This window comes from Taudactylus pleione, unplaced genomic scaffold, assembly GCF_031769625.1.
Source record: "Taudactylus pleione unplaced genomic scaffold, aTauple2 ptg000820l, whole genome shotgun sequence".
Taxonomy (NCBI): Eukaryota; Metazoa; Chordata; class Amphibia; order Anura; family Myobatrachidae; genus Taudactylus; species Taudactylus pleione.
In genome coordinates this window covers 2,953,109-2,978,353 of record NW_028285222.1, presented here as the reverse complement: position 1 = coordinate 2,978,353, position 25,245 = coordinate 2,953,109, and the positions used below count along the sequence as shown (strand labels likewise).

Below are 25,245 nucleotides of genomic sequence, written 5' to 3'. Positions count from 1 at the left end.
CCGGCGCATGCACAGAACCTTGTCACTGTATTTTTTGCAAGAAATACAGTGATAAGGCTGCAGAGGGGATCCACAGGGCCAGCACTTTATCGTAAGCTCTGTCCCTGCAAGGGATTTTGAATTTTTCCCTGTGATACTTCCTGAATTCGCAATACGAATTCAGTCGGAAATATCACACAACAATCTGCATTTTAATGCAAATTGTAGTAAATAGAGCCCTTTGTCCTTTCTGGAGCCCACCCTCCCGCCCAAAAATTTTGCTGCTTTGGTTTGTTATGCTAACTTTTTATTCCTTATTCAGGGAAGGCACAGCATGGCGGGAGAACGCTGCATCTCAGTGGCTTTATTGTGGCGCAAGAGAGCGCTGTGAGGGCATTGACCCTCGATGTATATGGCGAGTTTGTCCTTCTCTGTGCGGGGGGAACCGGGCGTTTTTATACGGAAGCGTTCGGACTAGGCCGAGGAGGGAGGCGAGTCCTTCGCAGCGTAAGTGCGTCTTTATGGGGGACGTTTCAGTCATTCCCCGTGTATGTCTCCATCTAGAAGGCTGGAACTGAGGATGCAGCGTCTCCTGGCCACCACGGTTAGGTGAATTAATTAATTGGTAAATAAAAGCTGTGACCTTTTAGCCAAGCTGTTATTGTGTCCCTCTCCTTATTTATTAGTTAAGTTAAGTAAGGTTGTTTAAGGGATTAATCAGCAATAAACCAATGGAGGTCTTATGAGTAAGTTACATTAGGTTCTCCCTATCCTGGATAAGAGTGGTGGCAGTTCTAGATAAAGTGGATGTAAGAATACTGTTTTTGGATACTTTAGCTGATCTAAAGGGTGACAGAGATTGAGCTCTAAGGGCCTGATTCAGCAAGGATCGCCGATGAGATCGCGGCTGCAATCGTGCACGCAGGTCTGCTGCGAAAGTATGCTAATAAAAGCACTCGCACGGACAACATGCAGACGCCCACTCCCCCTCTCGCACATCCATAATACCTTGCAATCCATCCAAAACATTGATAACATCGAAGTACATCGGAGCCTCTCGCACAATTACGGCAGGTCTTATAAATTGATAACTATCCTGTACGCAGTGAGCACTCAAGCTGTGTATGCCGTCGCAGGGGCTAATTTATGCACGCAAATGTAACAGCGTTCCAACACACTGACACACCTGTGTTTCACCAACCACCCCACCGTCAGCACCTCCAAACACTTTCTGCCTGTCAATCATTCTGCGATTGCTCTGTGTGGTCTTTGTGATAGCAGTGCAGCATTCGCACTTGTATTACCCTATAAACGCCCATCTGCGTTTGCGATTGCAATAGCAATCCTTGCCAAATCAGGCCCTAAAATATTTAAGCAACTTTACAGAAGCACCCGTGTACAGAACTCAGTGCTTGCATGCGTGATAACTGATGTTAATTAGAGCATGATCCTGCACAGAATGCTGAATCACCAGTTATACTTTAACATATATAAGCGTGTTTGTTACTAGTTAGTTTTATATGTCCATAACAAATCTTGTTTCCACTATATTCTGTCGTATAATAACTGTGAAATATAGCCAACATCATATTACCATCAATTCTATTCCGTACCATACATGCTATATTATGAAGAAAATAGATCTCAGACTGCACATTCTGGACATATATATATAATTGGAGGTGCTACCGGTGGAGACCATTGATATATACACAAAGAAGAAATACAGGTGCACAACTCCAAATTAACTGATTATATATAAATAAATATAAATATATAAATAAATACATTTCTTATTAGAGCGGTGCTTTGGGGTGGATTGGCTGGGCTAGTTTGGGAGTGTCCTGCGCTCTGGATTTGAGCCTTAGTATGTTAGGGACCTGCCCTACAAGAGGTTACCCGGATATGGTGGGCAGGCCCATAAGCTTGGCCAAGATTATGCCAAATACCTCTATAGTATTTACTGCAAAATGTATTTATTTATAATTTTATATATAATCAGTTAATTTGGAGTTGTGCACCTGTATTTCTTCTTGATGTTATATTATGAGCATGATACTAGGAATCGGTATGAAATACCGCCGGCCGCATGGCCGACAACAGCAGAGTTCCCAGCAGCGGAAGCCCGACAGCGCTGGAAATCCCGATCGTGGATAGGTAAGTACTAACTAACCTAACCTAACCCCCCTAACCCTAACCCTCCTTAGTGGTGCCTAACCCTAACCTCCCCCCCAAGTGCCTAACCCTAATCCCCCCTCTAAGTGCCTAACCCTAACCACCCCTTCCCCGCTGCCTAACCCTAACCCTCCCGAGGGGGCGCCTAGCACTAAGTCCCCACCGAGTGCCCTAAACCAACCCTCCCCCCAGCGCGGCTGTCCGCTCGCGGCGCCCGGCATCCCTTCGATCGGGATGCCGGGCGCCGGTCTCCCAGCGTCAGGGAAATGTCAGGCGTCTACATCTAGATGCCCGGCATTTCACCCTCGCCGGGATATGACAGTCGGGCTTCCCGATTGTATACCTGATACTATGGGCCCTATTTATTAACATTATTTTTACTAAAATAAAGTGAAAAAGGGTGTTTTCACACCCATTTCACATTATTTTAGTATCACATGAATTTACTAAAGGGCAATTAGAGTAGAATTCATAAAATTCTACTTCAAACTCTAATTATCACATATATTTAGTAAACAGATCGCATTTCCCATAATTGTAATGGGAAATGTGATCTGCCTGAGATTTATTAAAAATAAAATGTGAAAAAATACCAGGGGAAGCCCTGGTGTTATCCAGGGTTTCCACCGGTTCCCCAACACCTGCTCTGCTCTGGTCTAAATAGATCACAAGCTGATCACTGAAAAAAAAAAATTGGCAAAAAAAAAAAGTTACCTGAGTCCAGGGCCAGTGAACAGCGTTCCGGTGATGTCCTCTGGGGCGCCGGACAGCTGGTCTCTCGGCTCCACACTGTGACCCTGGTCAGCTGCTGCATAGAACAGCTGACCGGGGTCACAGTGCAGGAGCCTGGAGACCAGTTGCCCGGAGCCTCAGAGGACATCACGGGAGCACTGAAAACTCAGGTAAGTGTAAGCTGGGGAAAAGGGGGGGGTGCAGTCACGTAGGGGGTAGGTTGCGATCACGTGGGGGTGGGCGAAGGTTCTGTCCCTGCATGTGGATGTTAGTCAGAAATATCACACTACAGACGCAGGTAAAATAAAAGTGTCTGCAAGGCTATTCTCCTTGATTAGTGCTCACAGGGAAGTGCATTCAGAGTAGGAGGCAAAAAACTCCCCTGTCATACCGTGAGATTTGATATAAAAATTATTAGAGTAATACAAAGAAGATATTTATAACTTATAAACATCTTCTTTGTTTATTGTAATAATTTTTATGGTTAACACTCACCAGCTATGGGTAGCTCCCTGAGACTGCAGGGAGTCGAGAGATGAGGCGGCAACAGCCTCGCTTCTGTATAGTCAGACACTGCTTGCAGAGCTGAGGGCGGAGCCACACCACAGGCTGTAAGCTGCACAGAAAGAGAGCTAATAGAGGCATGCCTCAGAGTATGGGGGGACATGCCTTGAGCACTGATGAATACCTTGGATGTGTTATGTGACCAGGAAGAGCACTGCAGTGTTTAGAGATCGGAGCTGTCAGCAACAGCAAGAGGAGACACAGTAATGCAGGTAGGAGAATCAATGGACACTGAAGCGTAGTGAGGGGAGAGTTACAGTGAGTAGGGGATCAGACAGGCTACCAGCATTCAGACCAATCTCCATGTGTGCCTCCCCAGCCATTGACCTCACCGCACATCACTGTCTAGAACCCATTATGTCACTTGAGGGGGAGGAGCCGCTGGCAGTAGCAAGTGGACAGCTCACCCTTTGGATGCTCCGAGCAGCACTGCAGCAGGTTACTGTACGCAGGGTGCGATGGCACCGCTCGTACCCCCTCCCTACAGCCGTGCATTTCTATAACAGTTGTATGAAGATTTATATTATTTCACCCACAGTAGTGAAGTCGAGAGGGCGACAGATAACCAGAATGAAGAGCAACTCTTAGTTGTCTGGTCACGCAAATAAAATTACAGCGCACACCAGGGACCCTTTTACCACCCGGTGCCAGCAATAAGTATGGACTCTCCATATTCTATTATTATTACAATTTCCACTGATCTGACAGTTGTGCCTATTACATCACTGTAAAGGTGTACTTACCTGTCACCATCATAGTAAAATTCCTCACAAGCTCATTCTCCAGAGACCTGTGGACCACGATGCAGGAATATCTGTACTCATCATCACCTAGTGTTGTAGGATGTAACGTCAGATGACTGGTAACATTAAACGTTTCATCTTCATTAGTGACTGGGTCAGTGGTGCAGGTTCCCCGATCCAAGGCCACGCAGCCAGGGGATCCTTTATTGTATCTCACCCAGTGTATGGTCACCGGCTGGGGGTAAAAATTGGTGGCTTCACACAACATTGATCTCTCTGTTCCCAGCTGAACATGGATGATATCTTCCGGGGTCAGGGTAACCGATGGACGAGCTGCAAAAATAGACATACAAAGATTTACTCACTACAGACTGTACAAGAGAAGATGCACAATGGGCCTGATTCAGCAAGGAACGCGAGTGAGAGAACGCACGCACTCGGATGATGTGCGCAAACTAGCCAGTGCGATCGGGTTAGGGTACGGAGACTACACGCAGTGTGTATGCAGACCCTTCCGAAATTGATTGACAGGAAGTGCCGTTTGTGGGTGGTGACGGGGGGTGGCCAGGCGAACGCAGGCGTGCCTGTGCGTTGGGACGCCATTATAGGGGCGTGCATAATTAAGGCAGTGCGGCAGCATACGTAGCCACACAGGAAGCTCTACACAGCAAGCGGACAAAACCCTGCGGCTGGTCAGATCAACCACTAATATGCTGATGGGATCGATGGTTCTCGATGTTTACGCAATCTTGCGTACTGATCAGGCTTTGAGTAGAGGGAGATGGGCGGCTTAATATGCCGCTGGACGTCTGCATCTTGTGCTGCAGTCTCCGTGCGTATGCATTGATTAGCATATTGTCGCAGCGGACGCGTGCGTTCTCTCCTGTGCGTTCCTTGTTGAATCAGGCCCAATGTTCCCTGTACAAAGTAAGTTATTAAACTTTAGATGCTGTCTAGATCAGGGATGGGGAATCTCAGGCCCGGGGGACGTATAAGGCCTGCGGAACCATTTGGTCTGGCCCTCTGAGCTTTTGTCTGCTAGCCTCATCTGGCTAGCAGGGTGCCTAGAATGTCACCCTGCAGCCAGAATCTATGCAGCAATGCCGCCTGGAGCATCCTTAGGATGCTTCAGACAGTCACACCGCTGCCCTTACAGCTCCCTGGAGCATCCTCAGGATGCTGTGGGCACTGCTATAATCACCGGCGATTATCCCCCATTCCCGTGTGATGTCACACGGAGGGGGCGTGGTCTGTACCAGGCCCGCAAATAATGTTATATGTATCAATACGGCCCTCTGCAGAAAAAAGGTTCCCCACCCTTGGCCTAGATGAAGACATGGGAGTGACTGGGGCCAGCTAGATCAATATGTCTCAAGTCTGCTTTAGAGCCAACTTTAAAATCTTACCCCTCCACGTGACTGAAAAATGACATGCATAGACAGGAATAGCAGCAGTACAAATATTGGTGGTGCACAAAGAACTGGCTCCTATGCAGTGCTTAAAGTGGTCCTAGAGAGGTGGTGGAACTCACCCTCCACCCCCTTGGTGCTTTTTCAATAAAGGGACAGCGCGCACCGAAAAAAAGGCATGGTCTCAAAAGAAAGGGACGTGGTCACACAATAGTATTTCCAATTCAAATTATACCACACAGTAGCACAATCTTGATTCTCATTACACCACATAGTAGTGTCCCTTATTCATGTATGACACAGCAGTGCCCCTTATACACAATGCCCACAGTAGTAGAGCCTCTTATACAATGCCCACAGCAGTAGTGCCCCTTACACATAATGCCCACTGTAGTGGTGCCCCTTATGCAGTGCCCCCAGTAGTGGTAGTGCCACTTATGCAGTGCCCACAGTGGTAGTGCCCCTTATGCAGAGCCCACAGTAGTGGTAGTGCCCCTTATGCAGTGCCCCCAGTAGTGGTAGTGCCCCTTATACAGAGCCCACAGTAGTGGAGCCCCTTATGCAGAGCCCCCCTAATGCAGTGCCCCAGGAGTGGTGCCGCTTATGCAGTGCCCCCTATGCAATGCCCCATTAGTAATCCTCCTGTAATAGTGCCCCCAATAGTAGTGCGAGGAGGGATCCCGGTGCCTGCTGGTAACAAAATCTCAGCGGGCGCCTCGCAAATGGAGCCTCCCTGCGGTGCCGGGCTAAGGTGGGTAAGAGGAGGCGGAACTGGTTCTGTCTCCAAATAGAAATGACGGGATGCAGTTCCACCTCATCCCGGCCCACTTTAACCCCTGCTCCTATGTCCTCATGTGCTTTCATTCAGAGCAAGACTGCGCAACGTAAATAGGTGAAAGATGTAAATAAGCTAAAGTTATTAAAATATGAATATAGTTAAATGTAACCCCTTTCTTTCCTCCATAGACACACGTATTGGGCCTGATTCTGAGTTGGGCACATCTGCAGCAGCTTCTCCGCCCAGCTGTGGCAGCCTCCTTGCTATTTTGTATCCGTTCGTCTATGCAACTATCCGTGCGTCTTCATGTAGAAATCCAGGCTGCCCACTGATTTTTCTGGCTGCAGCCGTTGTCATTAGACACTAGTACCAGCACATGCAGGGGCGCCGTGAGCGGCCACGAGCCTGGGTACTGAGTGGGTGTGGCCAAATCCAGGGGAAGCATGACCACCCCCCCTCAAAAAGAGAGGTTAAATAAAAGCATTTCATTGCACGGGAGGGGAGGGGGGAGTGGAACGGCAGGTACTACAATCCCAATCGCTTTCCCCCCGAACTCCGCAGCATGTCATTCATGCTGCAGCTTGGGGAACTGTGGGCCTGATTCAGAGCCGCTCGTAAGCGGCCGCTCGTTCGCTCCGAGAGATGTTCGCACAACTGCGCATACGTATGGGTCATAATGCGCATGCGCCACCCAGTCATTGCGGTCGGAAATCGTATGCTCTTACAACAACGAAGGGCTGCTAATTTGATTGACAGAATGTACCGTTTGTGGGTGGTAACAGGGGAAGGTGCTTGAAAACGGGGGAGTGGAGATCCGAACGCAGGCGTGCCAAACGGTCAAAATGGCGTTTAATGGGTGTGCATAATTAACAAAGCAGCATCATCGACCACGTCACTTGGTTGTCTTTTAGCCTGAACTGCTCGCAGTGATAGCGGGAAGTAAACCCTACCACAAGCACTGCGAGCAGTTCAGACGCCTTACGATGTTCCCGATTAATCAAATAAATAGCGGAGATGATGTATGATGCGAACGGCAAAGGGGCGTCTTTACAAAATAGCGAGCGCATTTTTCGGACGCTCGCTCAGACATAGAGGCATCAACAGACCACAAAGAGCGAACGCTCTAATTAAATATCCGGCCCCTTTTTAAGAACGAGCGTCCACAAATAGCGTCTGGGTCTGAATCAGGTCCAGTGAGCGATCTCGCAGAGGGAGACCTGCACATGCGCAGTACAGATCAGGCCCATAGATTGTTTGCTCCACTGGAGCTGGTGACAAATGTGAATGTCCAAATGTTCTCTGTCAAGCGCTGCAGAATATGCATGTGCTGTGCTACATAAATAACTTAATAAATTATAAATAAGATCTCCTTGATAAATATTTAAAAATTGTATATTCTCAGTGCTTTAACTCTGGCCAAGGTCTGTATTACTTAACTTGGGTGGCACCTACAGATTCCCATATTACTGACTGGGTGTCACTGCTCAGTAATACTGCGGGATGCATGATATTTGTATATACCGGTAAAAATGCTGTACCTAGGTTTGCTCGGAGGGTCGGAGGTCGCCGGGACGCTTGCCTGCCTTTTCGGGGGGGGGGGGGGGGGGCGAGAGCGGCACCCAATTTTCAGGAGGATCCCGGCCGAATCGGGAGGGAGCACAGTGCGAAGTAATCGGCCGATTGGGTGCGTATAAGCAACTGCATTCCTTGCTGAATCAGGCCCTCAGTCCAATATGGCAGCGCCCATGGGAGGAACGGCGGGACTGCCATGATCAGAGATGTGGCCGGGGCTCCAAGACCAGGGCCGCCGGCTGTATGCAGGATATCCCCGAGTGGCCCTGCAACCATCCCCAACATCCTACTCCCCGGATAAGTAAGCGCCGGTGCTGCGCTCCGACACCTGGGTGTTATAATGACCCAATTATCTTTAACAAAATTTTTTTTTTACGCATCAATGTATCTGTCTGTACAAATACCTGGCTGTGTATTATATTACCACTCACCCGACACCTCCAGAGTAGATTTTCCTTCCACTTTATCAGGAGTGACTATAACAGTGCAGGTATATTCTCCTTCATCAGAGAACTGGACACGTGGGATATGAAGCTCAGCGTTTCCTCCGTATATTTCACTCTCCACCATGTAAGATCCTGGTCTGTACACTCTTTCTTCAGCTTCGTAATGATACACCTCGTGCCTACTCCCGTTCCATGTCCTGGTCCAGTACACTGCAATAGTTCTATCTGGTCCCACATCAGAGATATCACAGGGGATAGTGACATTCTCTTCTCGTAATGCTCCAATACGTGTTTTCCTCATAGTTACCATCAGTTCATCTAAATAAGAAAGAACAGTGAATAAATTCTGAACACACTGGATTCAATATAACCATATGGAAACATTCTGTATAGTATTTATAGGGAGTATTTTATTACCACTAATGGAAACAGCAATTCTGAGTATAAAATGTACTTTTTGCTTAAATATAAAACCCATACATTGTATGTAGGAGTCTTCTATTCATACATTTGGGTGTGATAAATGGGTATTACATGTCTTTTTACACTCAGGATTACGTACTGATGATACAGTATTTATAGCAGTCAGCACAATATTTAAACCATGTAATCAAAGCAAACAAATAAACCATCTCAATAGTTAGAAAGTAGCAGTTGGATTATGATGTCGCTAATCCTGCTTAGAAACTCTGTTGCAATACAAATCGTTTCTGTTTCTACAACCAGCTTGATAAGGGCCACACCAGTTGCTGAAACGCGTTGCTGTCTCCTTAATTTATGCTGATAGTGGCTACCGACTGCGGACCGGTTATCCACGATTGGACTTTGCCCTCTGATGGGAAAGAACTGCACCGGACCCACCTGTCCCACACGAGCCGGGGATCAAAGACCTTAACACTGAAGATAATATTTCAGCTGTTCCAGTACCCTGAATCTGCGTAAAACCCTATCTAGAACTGATGAACAGGGAGTACAAAACCTGCTGCCACCTTGCCACATGCAAAATATGCATTCACTGCCTTTACCGAGGCGAAGCAGGAAGCACTAACGATGAGATGTATTAACATCTCATCAGCCGGATAGCGGGGAGCGATCCCCGCTAGAGACCGCAGCGCATCAGCCTAGTGCTGATGCGCTGTGTCTCAGTTCCGGCCAGCTCCACTGAGCATGTGCGGTATCTCGCAAGTATCACAAGATCCCCACCCTGGAGCCGGCAGCCCCCGCAGCAAGGACGGCACTGTCCCTGCTGTGGGGATAGGGCATCGCCGGGCTGCAGTTGTTGATAGCGACAGCTGCAGTGGGTGGAACAGTCAGGCGAACTGACCTTTCATACATAGCCCAGGCTATCGGCGCTGCTATCTTGTAGATACCAGCTCCGATAATGACAGGGGCGAATAGCGCCCCTGTCATTTACCACCCGAACGTGTGCTGATGCCGCTTCGGCAGTTAATACATCGCCCCCCATGTGTTTTAACTACAAAAAGAGATATCTGGTTTTTACCACAAATAAGTCTATGATTTTATACACTAATTTTTCCAGTTACAGAAATAGAAAAGACTTGTATTGCAACATAGGGCTTGATTCAGAGCCGGACGCTATTTGCGGACGCTCGTTCAGAAAAAGGGGCTGGCTATTTAAATTGAGCGCTCGCTCTTTGCGGTCTGTTGACGCCTCTATGTCTGAGCAAGCGAACGAAACATGCGCTCGCTATTTTGTAAAGACGCCCCTTGGCCGCTCGCACCATACGTCATCTCCGCTATTTATTAGATTAATCGAGTACATCGAAAGGCGTATGAACTGCTCGCAGTGCTTGTGGTAGCATTTTCCTACCGCAATCATGCGAGCAGTTCAGGCTAAAAGACAACTAAGTGACGTAGTCGATGACGCTGCTTTGTTAATTATGCACACCCTTAAAACGCCCGTTTTGACCGTTTGGCACGCCTGCGTTTGGATCTCCACTCCCCGTTTTCAAGCACCTTCCCCTGTTACCACCCACAAACGCCTCATCCTGTCACTCAAATTAGCAGGCATTCGCTATTTTGCGAGCACACAATTTCCGACCGCAATGACTGGTTGGCGCATGCGCATTACAACCCATATGCATGCGCAGATGTGCGAACATCTCTCGGAGCGAACGAGCGCCCGCTTACGAGCGGCTCTGAATCAGGCCCATAGTTTCTAAGCAGGATTAGCAACATCGTAATCCACCTGCTACCTTCTAACTATTGAAAAGGGCAGTTTGCTTTGATTACATGTTTTAAATATTGTGCTGACTGCTATAAATGTAAGTTAAGAGGGCATATGAAATTATATTATTGTGATGTTTACTACTTATCGTTTTATATGTCTACATAAATAATTTATTTTATTTATCGGTCTATGTAAGTGTATTTCATTACACCAGTGCAGATTCTTTTCATTTCTAGTTTTTTTTCTTTATGAAGTTGACAATTCCTGATCTTCTGCTGCAGATGTGATTGATAATTTACACTTCACATTATCTGTGCGGGAGCAGGCGCTTAGTTAGTTTTATTTATTGAAGATACAGTACAGATGTGTCCAGCTACATCTTCACCGATCGCGCTACAAACGTGCACGCGCATCGCGCAATGCGATTACCCAAAGCAGCATGCACTACGGTATGCTATGGCGTGCACTGAGGCGGCACCATGCAATCCTATGGAGGCGCGGGTGCGGGTGCAGTGCAAGTATCCTCTCGTGGACGCATGCCTCGCGTCATGCGTGGTGCGATTTGCTGCACACGCAGCAACGATGTAGCAGGACACATCTGTATATCTGAAAGTGAGCACTGCACTGTATATACTGAGAGTACAGACAATGCTACCACCATATAAATGGACACTTTTTGTGTGTTGGCATTTACTATTTTTCCAGTGGAAAGTCTTTTGAGATGCAGACTTGGAAGTAGGATTATATTTCGCACCTTGTGGGTGAGGTGTAAATTAGCAGCAGAGGATATAATTAGTGTTCGTACAAAAAGCAGCTGTGTTTGCATAATGCCGCAGAAGCCTGATTAAAGACCTCGTGCTAATGCAAGTTTCAATGGGATTAGAATTAGAGAGTATTAGCACCTATCTATAGGTAACAGGATTACAGCAGATAATAGGCTTTGTGCAGGATCTTGTTGGGAGACTAGTATTTAATGCTCATGTATAGCCCCTACAAGGATCATTACACATCACTATGTGGAAGAGCACAAGATGGAACACACAGCAACATGTGTCAAAAATCCTAATACGCACTTAACATGCTGCAACAATCCTTGTGTATGTTTCACCTAGGGGTGGCCGCCGATGGGTTAATCATGGATGGTCACCATCAATGGTGCCATTGGTGTTTAACATCGATGGCATTAAACCATTGATGGGGAACCATCTATAATTTGCATCCATGTATGGACTTCTTTGTTTTGGGGAATGGCAGGTAGTGGACCAATAAGGGAAGAGGCTGAGGCTTATTGGTCCACTGAACTAAGCACTGTGCCCTCTGCATGTAAGGGGGGGGGGGGGGGAAAGCGGATATCGGCCACCTGTTTGCTAGCAATGCCATTGGATCTCCACCACTGATGGCAAAACCATTGACCATTGGTGGTTGTTAACAGTCTAAGGTCATGCCTAGTTTCAGCAGGGTGGCCATTCTTGGAGACTTGTAGGGGTCCAACCAATTAGATCTAGATTTTACTGGACCAATGGACAGGGGCCAATGGTTAGTCGTGAATGCAGACCTGTACTCATTCAAACAGGAAATCTAACAACAAAATACAGAAATATGACAAATTAATGTGTAACACCATGGGGAAGCTCTTTCACAGGGAAAAATGTGTTATCTAAATGAAGGATTCAGACACAATATACAGCAACCTCGGAATTCACAACTAATTGCATGCTTTATCACTGGGACAGTTTCCTTATTGCCGCTAGTACACATTCACACACAAGAGTCACTAGTTTGCTAAGCAAATTAATGCAGTTGTCAAGGTGATGCCTTCCCCCAGCTAAGCACGGACCAGGTTCCAATATACATGTGATTTCCTGTTTCATTGTATACCTAAAATGCAGTATCTTCATCTTCATACACTTACTGCATTACATTACAATACAATAATATATACCAAGCTTGCTGCGCCGATAATAGGAATAAAGTCATACAATACGATATCTCTACCCATATTCCTGCAGGGGAAGTTGGATCCCTCTACAGTAGTTGTTTAGCCTTTGGCTGCAGGAAGGGGATGTGGTCATATCCCGACTGCGGGGATTCCAGGGGTCAGAATACAGGCGCCGGAATCCCAACTCATGTCAGAATCCCGGTGTCGGTATACCGACTGCTGGAAGGAATTCTGAAGGTAAGTAGTGGGTTTAGGGGTTAGGGTTAGGCACTATCAGGAAGTAAGGGTTAGACACTAAGGGGTTGGGGTTAGGCACAAGGGGGGAGGGTTAGGTTTCAGACCCATGTTCCCCTCTACTCTGTCCAACCAAGTGCAAGGGGTCTGAACCAAACCTAGGGGTCTGATTCTGAGTCGGTGATGTTGGACGCAGTAGAGTGATTTTTTCCTTCTAATGCTGGGCATACACCATACAATTATCGTGCCGATCCACCCTATATTGGCAGATTGCCCCGATAATTGGGAATCGGTATGAAATACCACCGGCCGCATGGCCGGCGGTTCGATTCCCGGCAGTGGCAGCCCGACACTGGAACAGATCCCGGCACTGGCAGCCCGACAGCGCTGGAAAACCCGATCGTCCCTAGGTAAGTATTAACTAACCTACCCCCTAACCCTCCCTTAGGGCTGCCTAACCCTAACCTCCCCCCCAAGTGCCTAACCCTAATCCCCCCTCTAAGTGCCTAAACCTAACCCCCCCTTCCCCGCTGCCTGAACCTAAGTCCCCCGGGAGGGTGCCTAACCCTGACCTCCCCCCGGGGGTGCCTAACCCTAACCCTCCCTCCCCCTAGCCTAACCCTCCCCCCAGCGGCTGTCCGCTCGCGGCGTCCGGCATCCCTTCGATCGGGATGCCGGGCGCTGGTCTCCCGGCGTCGGTGAAATGAGCGGCGTCTACATCTAGACGCAGGGCATTTCACCCTCGCCGGGATATGACAGTCGGGAAGTCAGCTGTCGGTATAATGTCAGCCGGCTTCCCGATTGCATCCCGATAATTGTACTGTGTGTGCAGCTGACCAATGCTAAAATATTGATCGTTCGGGCATGCCGGATTGTCCAGCATGCCCATCTGATGCGATATTTTGCAAGTTAAATGTCAGCCGCATCGGGGAAATGTGTCCTCCCCTGGGGGGCACAGCCCAGATATCGGGGCCAATACTCTGTGAGATATCTCATAGTGTATGCCCGTGATATCTGCAGGGTGTAAGGCTGCCAGATAAAATGTCTGTCGGTCTGACAGGCATTTTATCTGGCAGTGTATGTCCAGCATTAGTCGCACTGTGCATGTATCCCGTGCGCACAGAGTCGCTGTTGTCACTGCAGCACTTGGGAGACGCAAGGTCTCAGAAGTGTTTTGAAAATGTATTGGAAGTTCCTGAGCAGTGACAGGGAGGGGGCTTAGCGGCCGCACAGAGATGGTCCGTCTTACGGGCATGATATGGGCCTGTCGTTAATAATGGTTTCGCATAGAGGGCCTGATTCACTACGGATCACAACTGCGATTACAATAGCGATTATGCACGCAATCTCACTGCGATAGTATGCTAATCCATTGCGATCGCTATGCCGTTGCAGCACAACATAAGGACACCCACCTTACCTTACACATATCCGTAATGTTTAGCAAGACTGTGAAACCATCGGTACCATCGCAGCCTTACGCACACTTGCACAAGCTCTGACCTTACTCAGGAATTGCTAACTCCGCAGGGGGGGAGGGTTTGGTTTAGGCTCCCCAGGGGGAGAAAAGGGTTAGGCAAACCCCAGGGAGGGTTAGGGTTAGGCTACAGGGAGGGAGGTTAGGGTTAAGCACCCCAGGGGGACGTTGGGGTTAGACACACCCCGGGGATTGTTAAATTTATGGTGCTGGCAACTTTCAGCCTGGGGGGCAAACACAAGCCAGTGGCCCCGGCTTTTCTTTCAGCATATTGTGAACCATTTAGCAGCTTGGCCCCGAAAGTGTAATGCCTGAACGCACCATCAACGGAAAACTCCGCCCCCACCCTCCCGCTGGCATTACTGGATAAACACTGAGGGGGAGGGAAGGGGCGCGGCAATGCAGCACACTCTATTTATATATAAACACACACGTGCAATATTGGTTACAAGAGATTATAATTATCGAGACTAGGAACTGATAATTAATAAAAATGCTGCTTTGGGGCCCCATATTAATGTATATATAAATACAAACATTATATATATATCCCTCACACAGCTCCCCCCCCCACAGCTCGCGCCCCTCACTCAGATCTTTCCCCTCATATAGCTCTCCCCTCCTCACACAGATCCCACCCTCTTATAGCTCTCCCTTCCTCACACACAGACCCACCACCACATAGCTCTCTCCACTTACTCATATCCCCCCATACAGTTCTCTGCCCACTCACTCAGCTCCCCCATCACACACACAGCCTCCAACTCTCAGAACCCCCCCCACACACAGCTCTCCCTAATCACTAAGATCACCTCCTCACACACATACAGTGCTGCACCCATACAGATCCTCACCACACACAGTATAGCGAACATCGGTGTAGTACGACCGTGCGGCCGCTTCAACCGACTCTGAATGAGGTCCAAAGATCTTCCCCCTTTCACAGAACCCCCTCACACAAACCCTCTCCCTACCCTACTCACTCAGGACCCCCCACCCCTCACACGGCGCTTCACCCACACATAGATTCCCCCACCCCTAACACAGAACACACGGGGGGAGATCACCTGCTGAGTCTCCATTACATTGAGATCAGTGCCACTCCGCCCATACAACACCACCCTGAAAGCACTGATCTCTCAATTTAATGCAGGCCCAGCAGGTGGTCCCCTAACCCTCCGCCCTCCTGTCCGTGACCTGCCTTCTTCCGGCAGTCAGCCGCACATACCTCCGGGGGCTGGAGCAATGGAGGCTACCTCCTCCATTGTATCCGGTAGTTCCGCCCCTTTCACGAGCAGAGAGAATAGCCTCCAGGCAGCTTTAGGATTCGGCACACTTTGTAAATTCCGCGGCCAGGACCGGTGGTGCGGTGCAGCCCCGGACCACCCGAGTAGTTTCCCCAGTGCCTGTTTGTCTGCCGGCACCTTCTTTACTTGCACTGCTGACAGTGACAGCTGGAAGGCAGGCATAGGAACCTCCCCGGGCTGTCACTGATCTCTTCTTACAGAGCGCAGCGGCGGCCCCTAGTGTACCGGCCCCGGGGGCAGATGGCACCCTGCCCCCCGGCCCAGCCCGCCACTGACCGTGGGGAGGTTGGGCTTAGGCACCACTAAGGGAGGGTTTGGGGGGAGGGAGAGGGGAGGGCTAGGGTACTCACCGGCCCCTGTCAGGATTCTTCACGATCGGGGATGTCGGCATCAGTGTTTTGACCGCTGACATCCCATCCATCGGTATATCATACCGATTCCATCCAAAATACTTGTGTCTATATAATAACAATGGTTTCTACAGTCCTTTGGGGGTGGCTGCTTGTGAGGCACTTTGATCTTGTGGCCACATTGCCATATACTTGTCTGCTAACTGTGCAGTTGCCTTTAAGGTGGCAGGCTGCCATTACCCACTACTTCACCTCTGTGGTGAACTGCGGTAGAACTGCTCTTGGCACAACAAGTCAGTTAGTGTGTCCAAAGTTGTGGCACCAGATCCCTTCACCCACTTCAACTGGGTAAGTACTGAATCTTTTTTTCTGGTAGGAATTATAGGAAACTAGTTTAGGAGGACACTTATGACTTTGTCACATTCCTCAGTGGCGACTCCATGATAAGACTCCAAGACCTCTTTGTCTAGAGTGGGAACTAGGTATCTGGTCCACTCCTTCTTGGGCAGCTCATAGAGGTTGCAGGTCTTTTGAAACACTTTTAAATGTCCCCAACACTGTCCTCAAACTTGGCTAAGTGAATTGGTCCTGATCTGAGCAGAACACTTGGCGATGGTTCTCTGGACCCCACAGCCAGTGGTGCCCGCTTGTCGGGATACCTCTGGAAAGCAAGTATCAGCTCATTCTCGGTTGCTCATTCTCCCAAGTCAGCCAGTCATTCAGCTAGGGTGTCCCCACCTGGGCCCTTCAGATGATGGTGGTGCTAGAGATTGTTGTTGGGAATCACAGATGATATGAGATGGGGTTGGGTCTAGAGTTCTCACCAGCTTCTCTCGGGTTTCTGTTGGTAGGCTGCTTTCTTGGTCACTACCACCTTCAGCATTTCCTTCCTCTGGCATGTCTACTGCCTCCCAGTGTTTGACCACTTCCCTCATGTTACTTTTGGTTGCATTGTAAGGGATTTCAACACCTTTGTCTTGGCACACTATTTCAAAAGCGTCTTTGGACACTGCACTGTAGTCAGCCATCTTGTGCTTTCTCCTGTGCTGCATTTACTCCTGTGTGGAGTAACTTGACATTCACGATCTGGTCAACCACCCACCTGTGTTAATTCCACCGCTATGCCACCAATATCTGTGACCAGGTGGCTTTACTCTGCTGGTTGATATAAATTTTGGGGAGGTTACTCGTACCTGAGTATCGTGAGTGTGCTTACTTTGCTACTCCTGAGGTAAAGGGATTCTCTCTCACCATCAGCAACCACTTGCTGCTGACTCTTCCCACTGCATCATGGGTGGGTAACTCGCTGTCACCATCATGCTCTCACACTGGCACCTGGAACTGCTTGTTTCACCAGGCTCTTACACTGACACTTGGAACCACTTCCCTCAAGCTCCTACACCAGGACCTGGAACAGCTTACATTTTGGTATGTGTGGCCACGCTGTTGCAAAACTCCCTGGATGATGTCAGCTAATTCCCAACTAGCTAGTTACTATGGAACGTGTGCTGTGCTTGTTAGCAAGCAGAGGGCTTGAGCATGGAGTCACTGAGCTCAACAGCAGGACACAAGCAGATGCAAGCATCTTGAAGCATGAAAGATCTTAATTTGTCCTAAAAGACACTGGCCCTCATTCAGAGTCGATCGCAAGAAGCAATCGCTCACTCTGAATGAGGGCGGGCACTTCATGTTTTGAAGTGCTGCCTCCAGGTCGCAAGCTAAGCTGTGGGTTACCACCCACAGTTTAGCTTGCGATCAGGACACTGGTCGCGATGGTTATCACCATAGAGACCATCGGGGCTTATGACCAGACCCTAAGGTTGGGTCTGGGCACTCGTAAGCCCCAGGGAACTTCCTGTTCTGTTTGAGCAGGAAGTTCCCCACTGACATCATCAATGATGTCAGTGGGGCCGCCCCCAAACGGCAAGCGTTCCGACTGGAATGCCTCCGTTTGGCCGGGCACGCCCCGTCCAACCCAGCAAACGGGGCGAGCTGTCACTCAACATCGACAGCTTGCCCCGTCTGCTACGAGAACCCTAGCGATGGAGCGCCCGTCACTAGCCGGGTCTGGCGCATGCGCACGACGGAGCAGGCACCGTCGTGCGCATGCTCTGTGGGGACCATCGACCCGGTTGCGAGCGCATCGGCGCTTGCGACCGAGTCTGAATGAGACCCACTATTTTTAATGGCATGCACCAGGAATTTCACATCACACAAGATGTTTTTAGAAGTTCAGATGATACACACACTACAATGTATAAAAATAGAATACACACTGGGCCCTGAAGTTTTAAGAGTAGTTCACAAATCTTATCAGGAAACAATGTCTTCCGCTATTAAATGTAAATAGTGCAACAGCGTAAACATCGGTTACATCAATGCACATCGGACAGCCGCAGAGAGCTCTCATGCTGTGAAGGGATTGCAATGGCTAATTTATGCACGCCTATGTAAGTTTAAACGGTCAGACACGTCTGCGTTTTTCTAACACCCCCTGTTATCACCCCCAGACGCTGACTATCTGTCACTTACTTTGTGAGTGGTTCCTCTGTACGAGTGTAATCGCAATGCAGTCGCTGCGCGTGCACAGTGCGTCTTTTGAAGAATGCACAACTGCAAACAAGCGCTAGATCTGTGTAAATATCGGCTTTGCGAAAATCTCTGAGTCAGGCCCTTTGTCAATGGGATATGTCCATACTGACTTGTACACACACAGGATACCCCCTGGTGTGCATTCAAGCTATGAAATGTGTTTGTTCGATTATCAATAAAAAGTACATTGCTGAGGGAGAGTTACCTTATGTTTTCCTGTGGCAGAATGTCACAAGCTAATCGTCAAATTAGAAATACCTTAAAACCTCATATACCTTACAAATACATATCTACAGCCTCCAGAACCAAACCTCTGTCAGTGGGGCAGCACTTCACATTAAATAGTCCAGCACAGTAATGCCAACCATTCAAAATAATGTATTAAAGTATATTAAAACATTTTCCAACTATTGAATTATTATTTAAAATAATGTTTCACTTGTCCCAATCCCCAGCACTGGGAATAGCCTGCAACAGGTATTAAGCATTAACATACTACATTATTAAATATACAGTCTACATTAGCATCAACATTTCCCCTAGATGGTGTTATAGAATAAAAGTTTATACAGAGGTGGCTATCATCACTGCATGGCTCCGGACTACAGCAACAAATATATACAGTATACTAATTATCACATGGTACATGATGACTTATCTGCTTCGGTCAGGCATTACATATATCATGCTGTACTAATCATCATACAGGGTGACTTATCTGCTCCGATCAGGCATTACATATACTAATAATCACACAGTGCAAGGTGGCTTACCTGCCCCTGTCAGTCATTACATATATCCTATAATCGCACCCTGTGCAGGGTGACTTACCTGCCCCTGTCAGTCATTACATATACTAGTAATCACACAGTGCAGAGTGACTTACCTGTCCCTGTCAGTCATTACATATACTAATAATCACACAGTGCAAGGTGGCTTACCTTCCTCTGTCAGTCATTACATATACTAATAATCGCACACTGTGCAGGGTGACTTACCTGCCCCTGTCAGTCATTACATATACTAGTAATCACACAGTGCAGAGTGACTTCCCTGTCCCTGTCAGTCATTACATATACTAATAATAACACAGTGCAAGATTGCTTACCTTCCCCTGTCAGTCATTACATATACTAATAATCACACACAGTGCAGAGTGACTTACCTGTCCCTGTCAGTCACTACATATACTAGTAATCACACAGTACAGGGTGACTTACCTGCCCGTCAGTCATTACATATACTAGTAATCACACAGTGCAGAGTGACTTACCTGTCCCTGTCAGTCATTACATATACTAATAATCACACAGTGCAAGGTGGCTTACCTTCCCCTGTCAGTCATTACATATACTAATAATCACACACAGTGCAGAGTGACTTACCTGTCCCTGTCAGTCATTACATATACTAGTAATCACACAGTACAGGGTGACTTACCTGCTGCTAATAATCATACAGTGTGCAGAGTGGCATAATTACACCTGTCAGACATTTCAAATACTAATAATCACACAGGGTACATGGTGACTTCCCTGCCCCTGTCACTCATTACATATATTATCAATCACGCAGAGCACAGGGACTTACCTGCCCCCTTCAGAAATATCAGGAGTAAGTAGAGGATATCTGGATGTGTCATTGCCATGTGAGGACCGTAGCCCTTGTAATACTAAGCAACACACCGATCTCTAGTAGTCTAAGCTGTGCCCTTTGCTTTCACTTTAACAAATACCTGTCAGACACTTCCTGTAAACAGGGAATGGAAGAAACACACAGCACACACCGAGGGAGATGTATCAAACCTTGAAGAGATAGAGTACCAACTATTCAGCTCCTGTCATTTCTCAAATACAGCTGTAAATTGACAGAAGCTGATTGGTCCTTTATCTCTCTCCAAGCTTTGACAGATCTCCCCCATAGCCTGTAAAACATATTTGCCAACTCTCCCTGAATGTCAGGGAGACTCCCTGATATAGTAGAAATCTCCCTGACTCCCTGGAGAGTCTAGTAATCTCCCTGATTGCACCATACCCCCCATTATGTAGCTTTTATATACTTGGGGAAAAATAAATATGATATGTATTATATATACATTAAAATGGGATCATCAGTGCCATTTCCCTGTATTGGTTATAAGGCTGATGTATCAGTGTGTTGGTAGAGTAGATCTTACTGACCAACAACTGCTGCCTTGGGACTCATTTACAGTTGAATGTAAGTCGGGTTTATTATACGTCTCTCAGGCACAGTACATGTCCATTTTAATGCCGCGCTCATAGGTGCTACTTTCACAATCTCCCTGAATTGCTTTTTCAAAAGTAGGCAAGTATGCTGTAAACTAGGCGTTAGAAGCTGACTGTATCTCTCTCCACTGTTTGATACATCTCCCCCCAGTATATAGCACACTACCTCACTATACACAGGGGTGCCAAGAGGGAGGAGGAGAGGGTTCCCTTGGAACCCTCCCTGGCAATGACGGAATGCCCATGCGAAGTAGCCCCGTCAGCACTCCGGGCACATTGCAGGGACAGGCTCCTTTCAGAGTCCCTGTCTCTGCGGGTGCTGGATGATACATTCTGCATATGTCCCAACTTTTAGGTCCTGTCAAAAGGGGGCATGGCTTTGGTGAAAGGGGAGGAGCCTCGTGGAAAGGGGGCAGAGCCTCTCTGCTTCCCCTGTTTATGTCTCTATGGGGACTTGCCCAGCACTCTCTGAGATGCTGGGCAGCCCCCAGGCTCTCCGTATACCGGTGAACAGATGCCGTGCGCATGCGCATGGCATCTGTTCTCCACCTGCACACCCACTGCTCTGCATAGCAGAGCAATGGGTTGTGCTCCCCCCAACTTCCCCCCCAACTTTTAATCAGTTCCCTCTTTAAAGAGATTGGGGATTATTTTGACTGTGAGTGTGAAAATATGAGTCACCCATCAATAAACACCCATAAATTCCATATAGTTGATATCAGAAAATGAACATAATTAAAACATAGGCCCTCATTCAGAGCCACTCGCAAACAGCAGTACGCTCGTTGCGTTCCGATGTTGACTAACCACGCATGCGTCGGTGTTACACTGCGCATGTGCGTACGGCAGATTGCGAGCTTTTTATCTGTCGTTCCTAAAATAGCGTACAGGAAGTGACATGTCAAATGTGATTGACAGAACAGGGCGTTTTTGGGTGTTGACGGGGGTGGAGATGGAAAAACGCAGGCGTGGCGAGGCGTTTTTGGGGCGTACATACATTAGCAGATGCGAGCGTAAAATGTGTTCGGACCGTCACATACGTCACTGGAACATCCTCTTTCCCTTCAAAATGCTCGCACAGTTTAGGGTCTGGATTACGCGACCACATTGGCGATGGCCTTCTCCTCCGTCCCGGGACTCCACGATGTTGCAGCGATTAATCGTTGGTGGTCACAAAAGCAATTAGTGTTGTATTGAAAACCGGCTTGGTATGTGTTTGGAAAGCAGTTTATTGGGATAGCACAAAACCGTACGCAGGTGGAAATCATACCTGCTAATGTCAGGATTACACAATCAATTGGCGTACATTTTTGGGGGGTTTTTTTGGCCTCAATTTGTTGTTTATGGCCTATTGTGACAATAATGTCATCATGTTTTAATTAGCTCCCCCTTTTTTTTTTAATGTGCAATTTGCATCGTTATGTGTTTTTTTAAACGTTCCTTCAAGAGGCCTTTTTTTTAGACAAATGAAATGGTTTTTGGTGTCTTTTTTTGCCTTTAGGGCCAGGATTAAATGTAACCCATTTGTCCAATAATGTCACAATACAATGTCAGATTTTTTTCATAAATTTATTGTTTAAACACAAACCAATTGGCATAATATTTTTTTTTAGTTTTTCTGCCAAAGATACTTTTTATCAAAAAAAAAAAATCAATAACTGATAACATAAACGTCCAAAAATAACTTAAAAACATTTCACAAGAAAGGAGAGGGAAGTTTTGACCAGAAAGGAATATGAGCCAAGCACAGAAGGAGTGTGGGAAAAGTCGCCATTGCTGTCATCGTTTTTTCGCCCGTTTGGATGGGGGAGGGTGGGCGCCAGACCGGGTCCGGGATGCCATCGGGCTGGCCTGTCCAGAGGCAGATGTTGTGGCCTCTGGACTAGGCACAGGGCTAGGCACATTTGGAGGATTGGCTGATGTTGTGCCAGAGGTGGAGGATCCTGATGTTCCGGCAGGAAGGGAGGTCGGCTCCACCATGTGCTGGCGAACGAGCTGCTCCAGGGCATCGGCGATGCGGATGTTGGCCCTGGTATTTTCCGCCAGGGCCTGACCAATGGTCACGTTGGCCGCAGCATTTTGCTCCAGGGCCTCAGCCACCCGTAGCAGACTGGCGTCCATCCTCTGCAGAATCTCCGTATAGAAATCCGATTTGAAATTGAGTTCTGTGAGGAGGCCCACTGCCTGCGAGGGGGCACGCCCTGGACTGGCTTCTGCAGGGTCCTCAGCCGGATGTACTGGTTCCTCCCCTGCAGAGCCAGCAGAAATTCTGCGGCCAAGGCTTCCCTCTGGAGCAGACTCATCCGCCTGTGTCTCTGTTGGAAAAATGAGAAAAGAGTCACATTAGAATCTACATATGGGCACAATAGCATTTCAGAGTTGGTGACATCACAATACTTACCTGGGCCAACATGAGGAGCCGCAAAGTCTGGCATGTCCGTATCCATGTTGGACACGCCAAACACCTCCACAGGCTGCACACACCCCTGTGCCAGCTCTTCTAAATCCGTCAACTCCAATGACACAGGGGTGGGACCCCCACCTGTCCCCCTTGCATGCCTAGCCCTGTCCGCGAGTTTTTGCTTTAGGCGATATTTGAAGTCGCCCCATCTGTGGGGAAAAATGGAAGCCATTATCCTTTGGTTTAAAATGGGGTTTGTTTTTAGGGGGGGCAAGGGTTTACTTACCGCCGTTTGACATCCCGGGCTAGACGGACATAATCACCCACCGTATTGACAGCAATGGCTACCTCTTCCCACATTCTCCACTTCTGGCTTAGACTCATATTCCTGTCTGCCTGTGGCAGGATGTCCACACACTTCTGGATCAAAACCTCCATCTCCTTTCTTGTGAAATGTGGCTGCCTTTTTTTTTTGGCCGCTTTGGCCGGAATACTGGACCCAGCAGCCTCTTCCATGTCATCCTCCTCACCTATTTGTGTAAATTTACAGAATTCACAAAATCACAACTTGCCTCATCTTATGGTTCAAATTAATCGTTGATAGAAAATGCATGAAAGACTTACCGCCTGACTCTTGGGCATTTTTTCCCTGGTCTGTCGCCATGTCTGCGGTCCAAACAAGAAATACACCAGAATTTGAATGTGTTTTCGTGACGTATTTATACATGCGTCCTTATTTTGCGGCCGCATCATTGATTGTGCGGCCCTATGATCCCTCCTTAATTTGTGCGGGAAACGAAACACTATTTATGGCTTGGTGTGTCTCAAGTCGAGGTGGCGTTTTTGGATTGTTGGAGGTTATCTTGGCTGGAGTGTATTGATTGTGTAGAAAGGAGTTGGAGGTTGGAGAATCGTTTGTTGGTTAGATTTGCGTTTTTTTTTCCGTTATCTTTGTTGGTTTATATTTTTGGGACCTCGTTTGTTGATTTGGTAAGTTTTGTGAAGTCTAACTTTTGTTCAATTGTTGTTTCATTGTGTTTCGTATATTTTGTAATTTTTGGATACCTAATTTATTCTATTTTAGATTTTGTTTATTTTCGACCCCAAAGACCTTTTGATTTTGCATCTTAGATATTTGCTCTTGGTAAGTCCATTTTTTATCTTGTATTAGCGAACTAATTAGCGCATTTTTAGTAGTTACTCTTGTGACTTGTATTAGCGAACTAATTAGCGCATTTTTAGTAGTTACTCTTGTGACTTGTATTAGCGAACTAATTAGCGCATTTTTAGTAGTTACTCTTGTGACTTGTATTAGCGAACTAATTAGCGCATTTTTAGTAGTTACTCTTGTGACTTGTATTAGCGAACTAATTAGCGCATTTTTAGTAGTTACTCTTGTGACTTGTATTAGCGAACTAATTAGCACATTTTAAACAGCTTGATAATCATTCTAACTTTTTGATGGTTTAGCTTTCGCTTTTTGAGCCAACATTTCGACCCGTTTTGATGTACTGTGTTAAATGTCGCTTTGCGGTTTTGCTAAATGGGTGTTTGGCATATTTGAACTTTGGTCTAGCACAAAATGTATCCACAAAAATGCACAGAGTGAAATGTGTCAAGTAATTTTGTTGTTTATTTTCAGTTTGGACGTATCATGACAATACCCCGGCATGTAAGCAGCAATGGATGCTATCATCAAGCTAAGTTGTTTTAATATAGTTTTGGGGTGGGTCAAAAGCCTTACTTTAAAATTTTGGAATTTCAGGTTGATCTGGGGAGGATTGTTCTGGCCATGCTCCCGGAAGCCGACCAACCTCAATCTCATCCCAGGCGTAGGCATCGTAGGCATGCAAGGCCCCAGATATTTCGAACACGTGTCACCCTTTTTGGAATGCCCGATGATGAGGTTTTAAGACGCTACCGTCTACCTCCCAAAATCATCATAGACACTCTCTCATTAATAGAAAGTGATCTTGAGCGGCAAATTGACAGTCCAACAGCAATACCACCACTGACGCAATTTATGGCGGTGTTACATTTCTGTGCCTCAGGATCGTTTCAAACAACGGTGGGAATAGTGGCGGGCATCTCCCAATCCTCCTTTTCCCGG

At 47.4% G+C, this 25,245-nt stretch overlaps 1 protein-coding gene across 1 annotated transcript in view; it reads right to left on the bottom strand.

Moving 5' to 3' along the window:
• NCR3LG1 (natural killer cell cytotoxicity receptor 3 ligand 1) overlaps nucleotides 1-20,133 on the bottom strand; it is a 69,175-nt gene extending 49,042 nt beyond the window's left edge. Inside the window, exons 1-3 of the mRNA XM_088458238.1 lie at nucleotides 20,079-20,133; nucleotides 8,384-8,716; nucleotides 4,194-4,526 (exon numbers count right to left, since the gene is read on the bottom strand). Coding sequence (XP_088314364.1) covers nucleotides 4,194-4,526; nucleotides 8,384-8,716; nucleotides 20,079-20,130 — 718 coding nt within the window. The 5' untranslated portion in view covers nucleotides 20,131-20,133. The remainder of the gene's footprint in view (nucleotides 1-4,193; nucleotides 4,527-8,383; nucleotides 8,717-20,078) is intronic.
• Nucleotides 20,134-25,245: the final 5,112 nt, after the last annotated feature.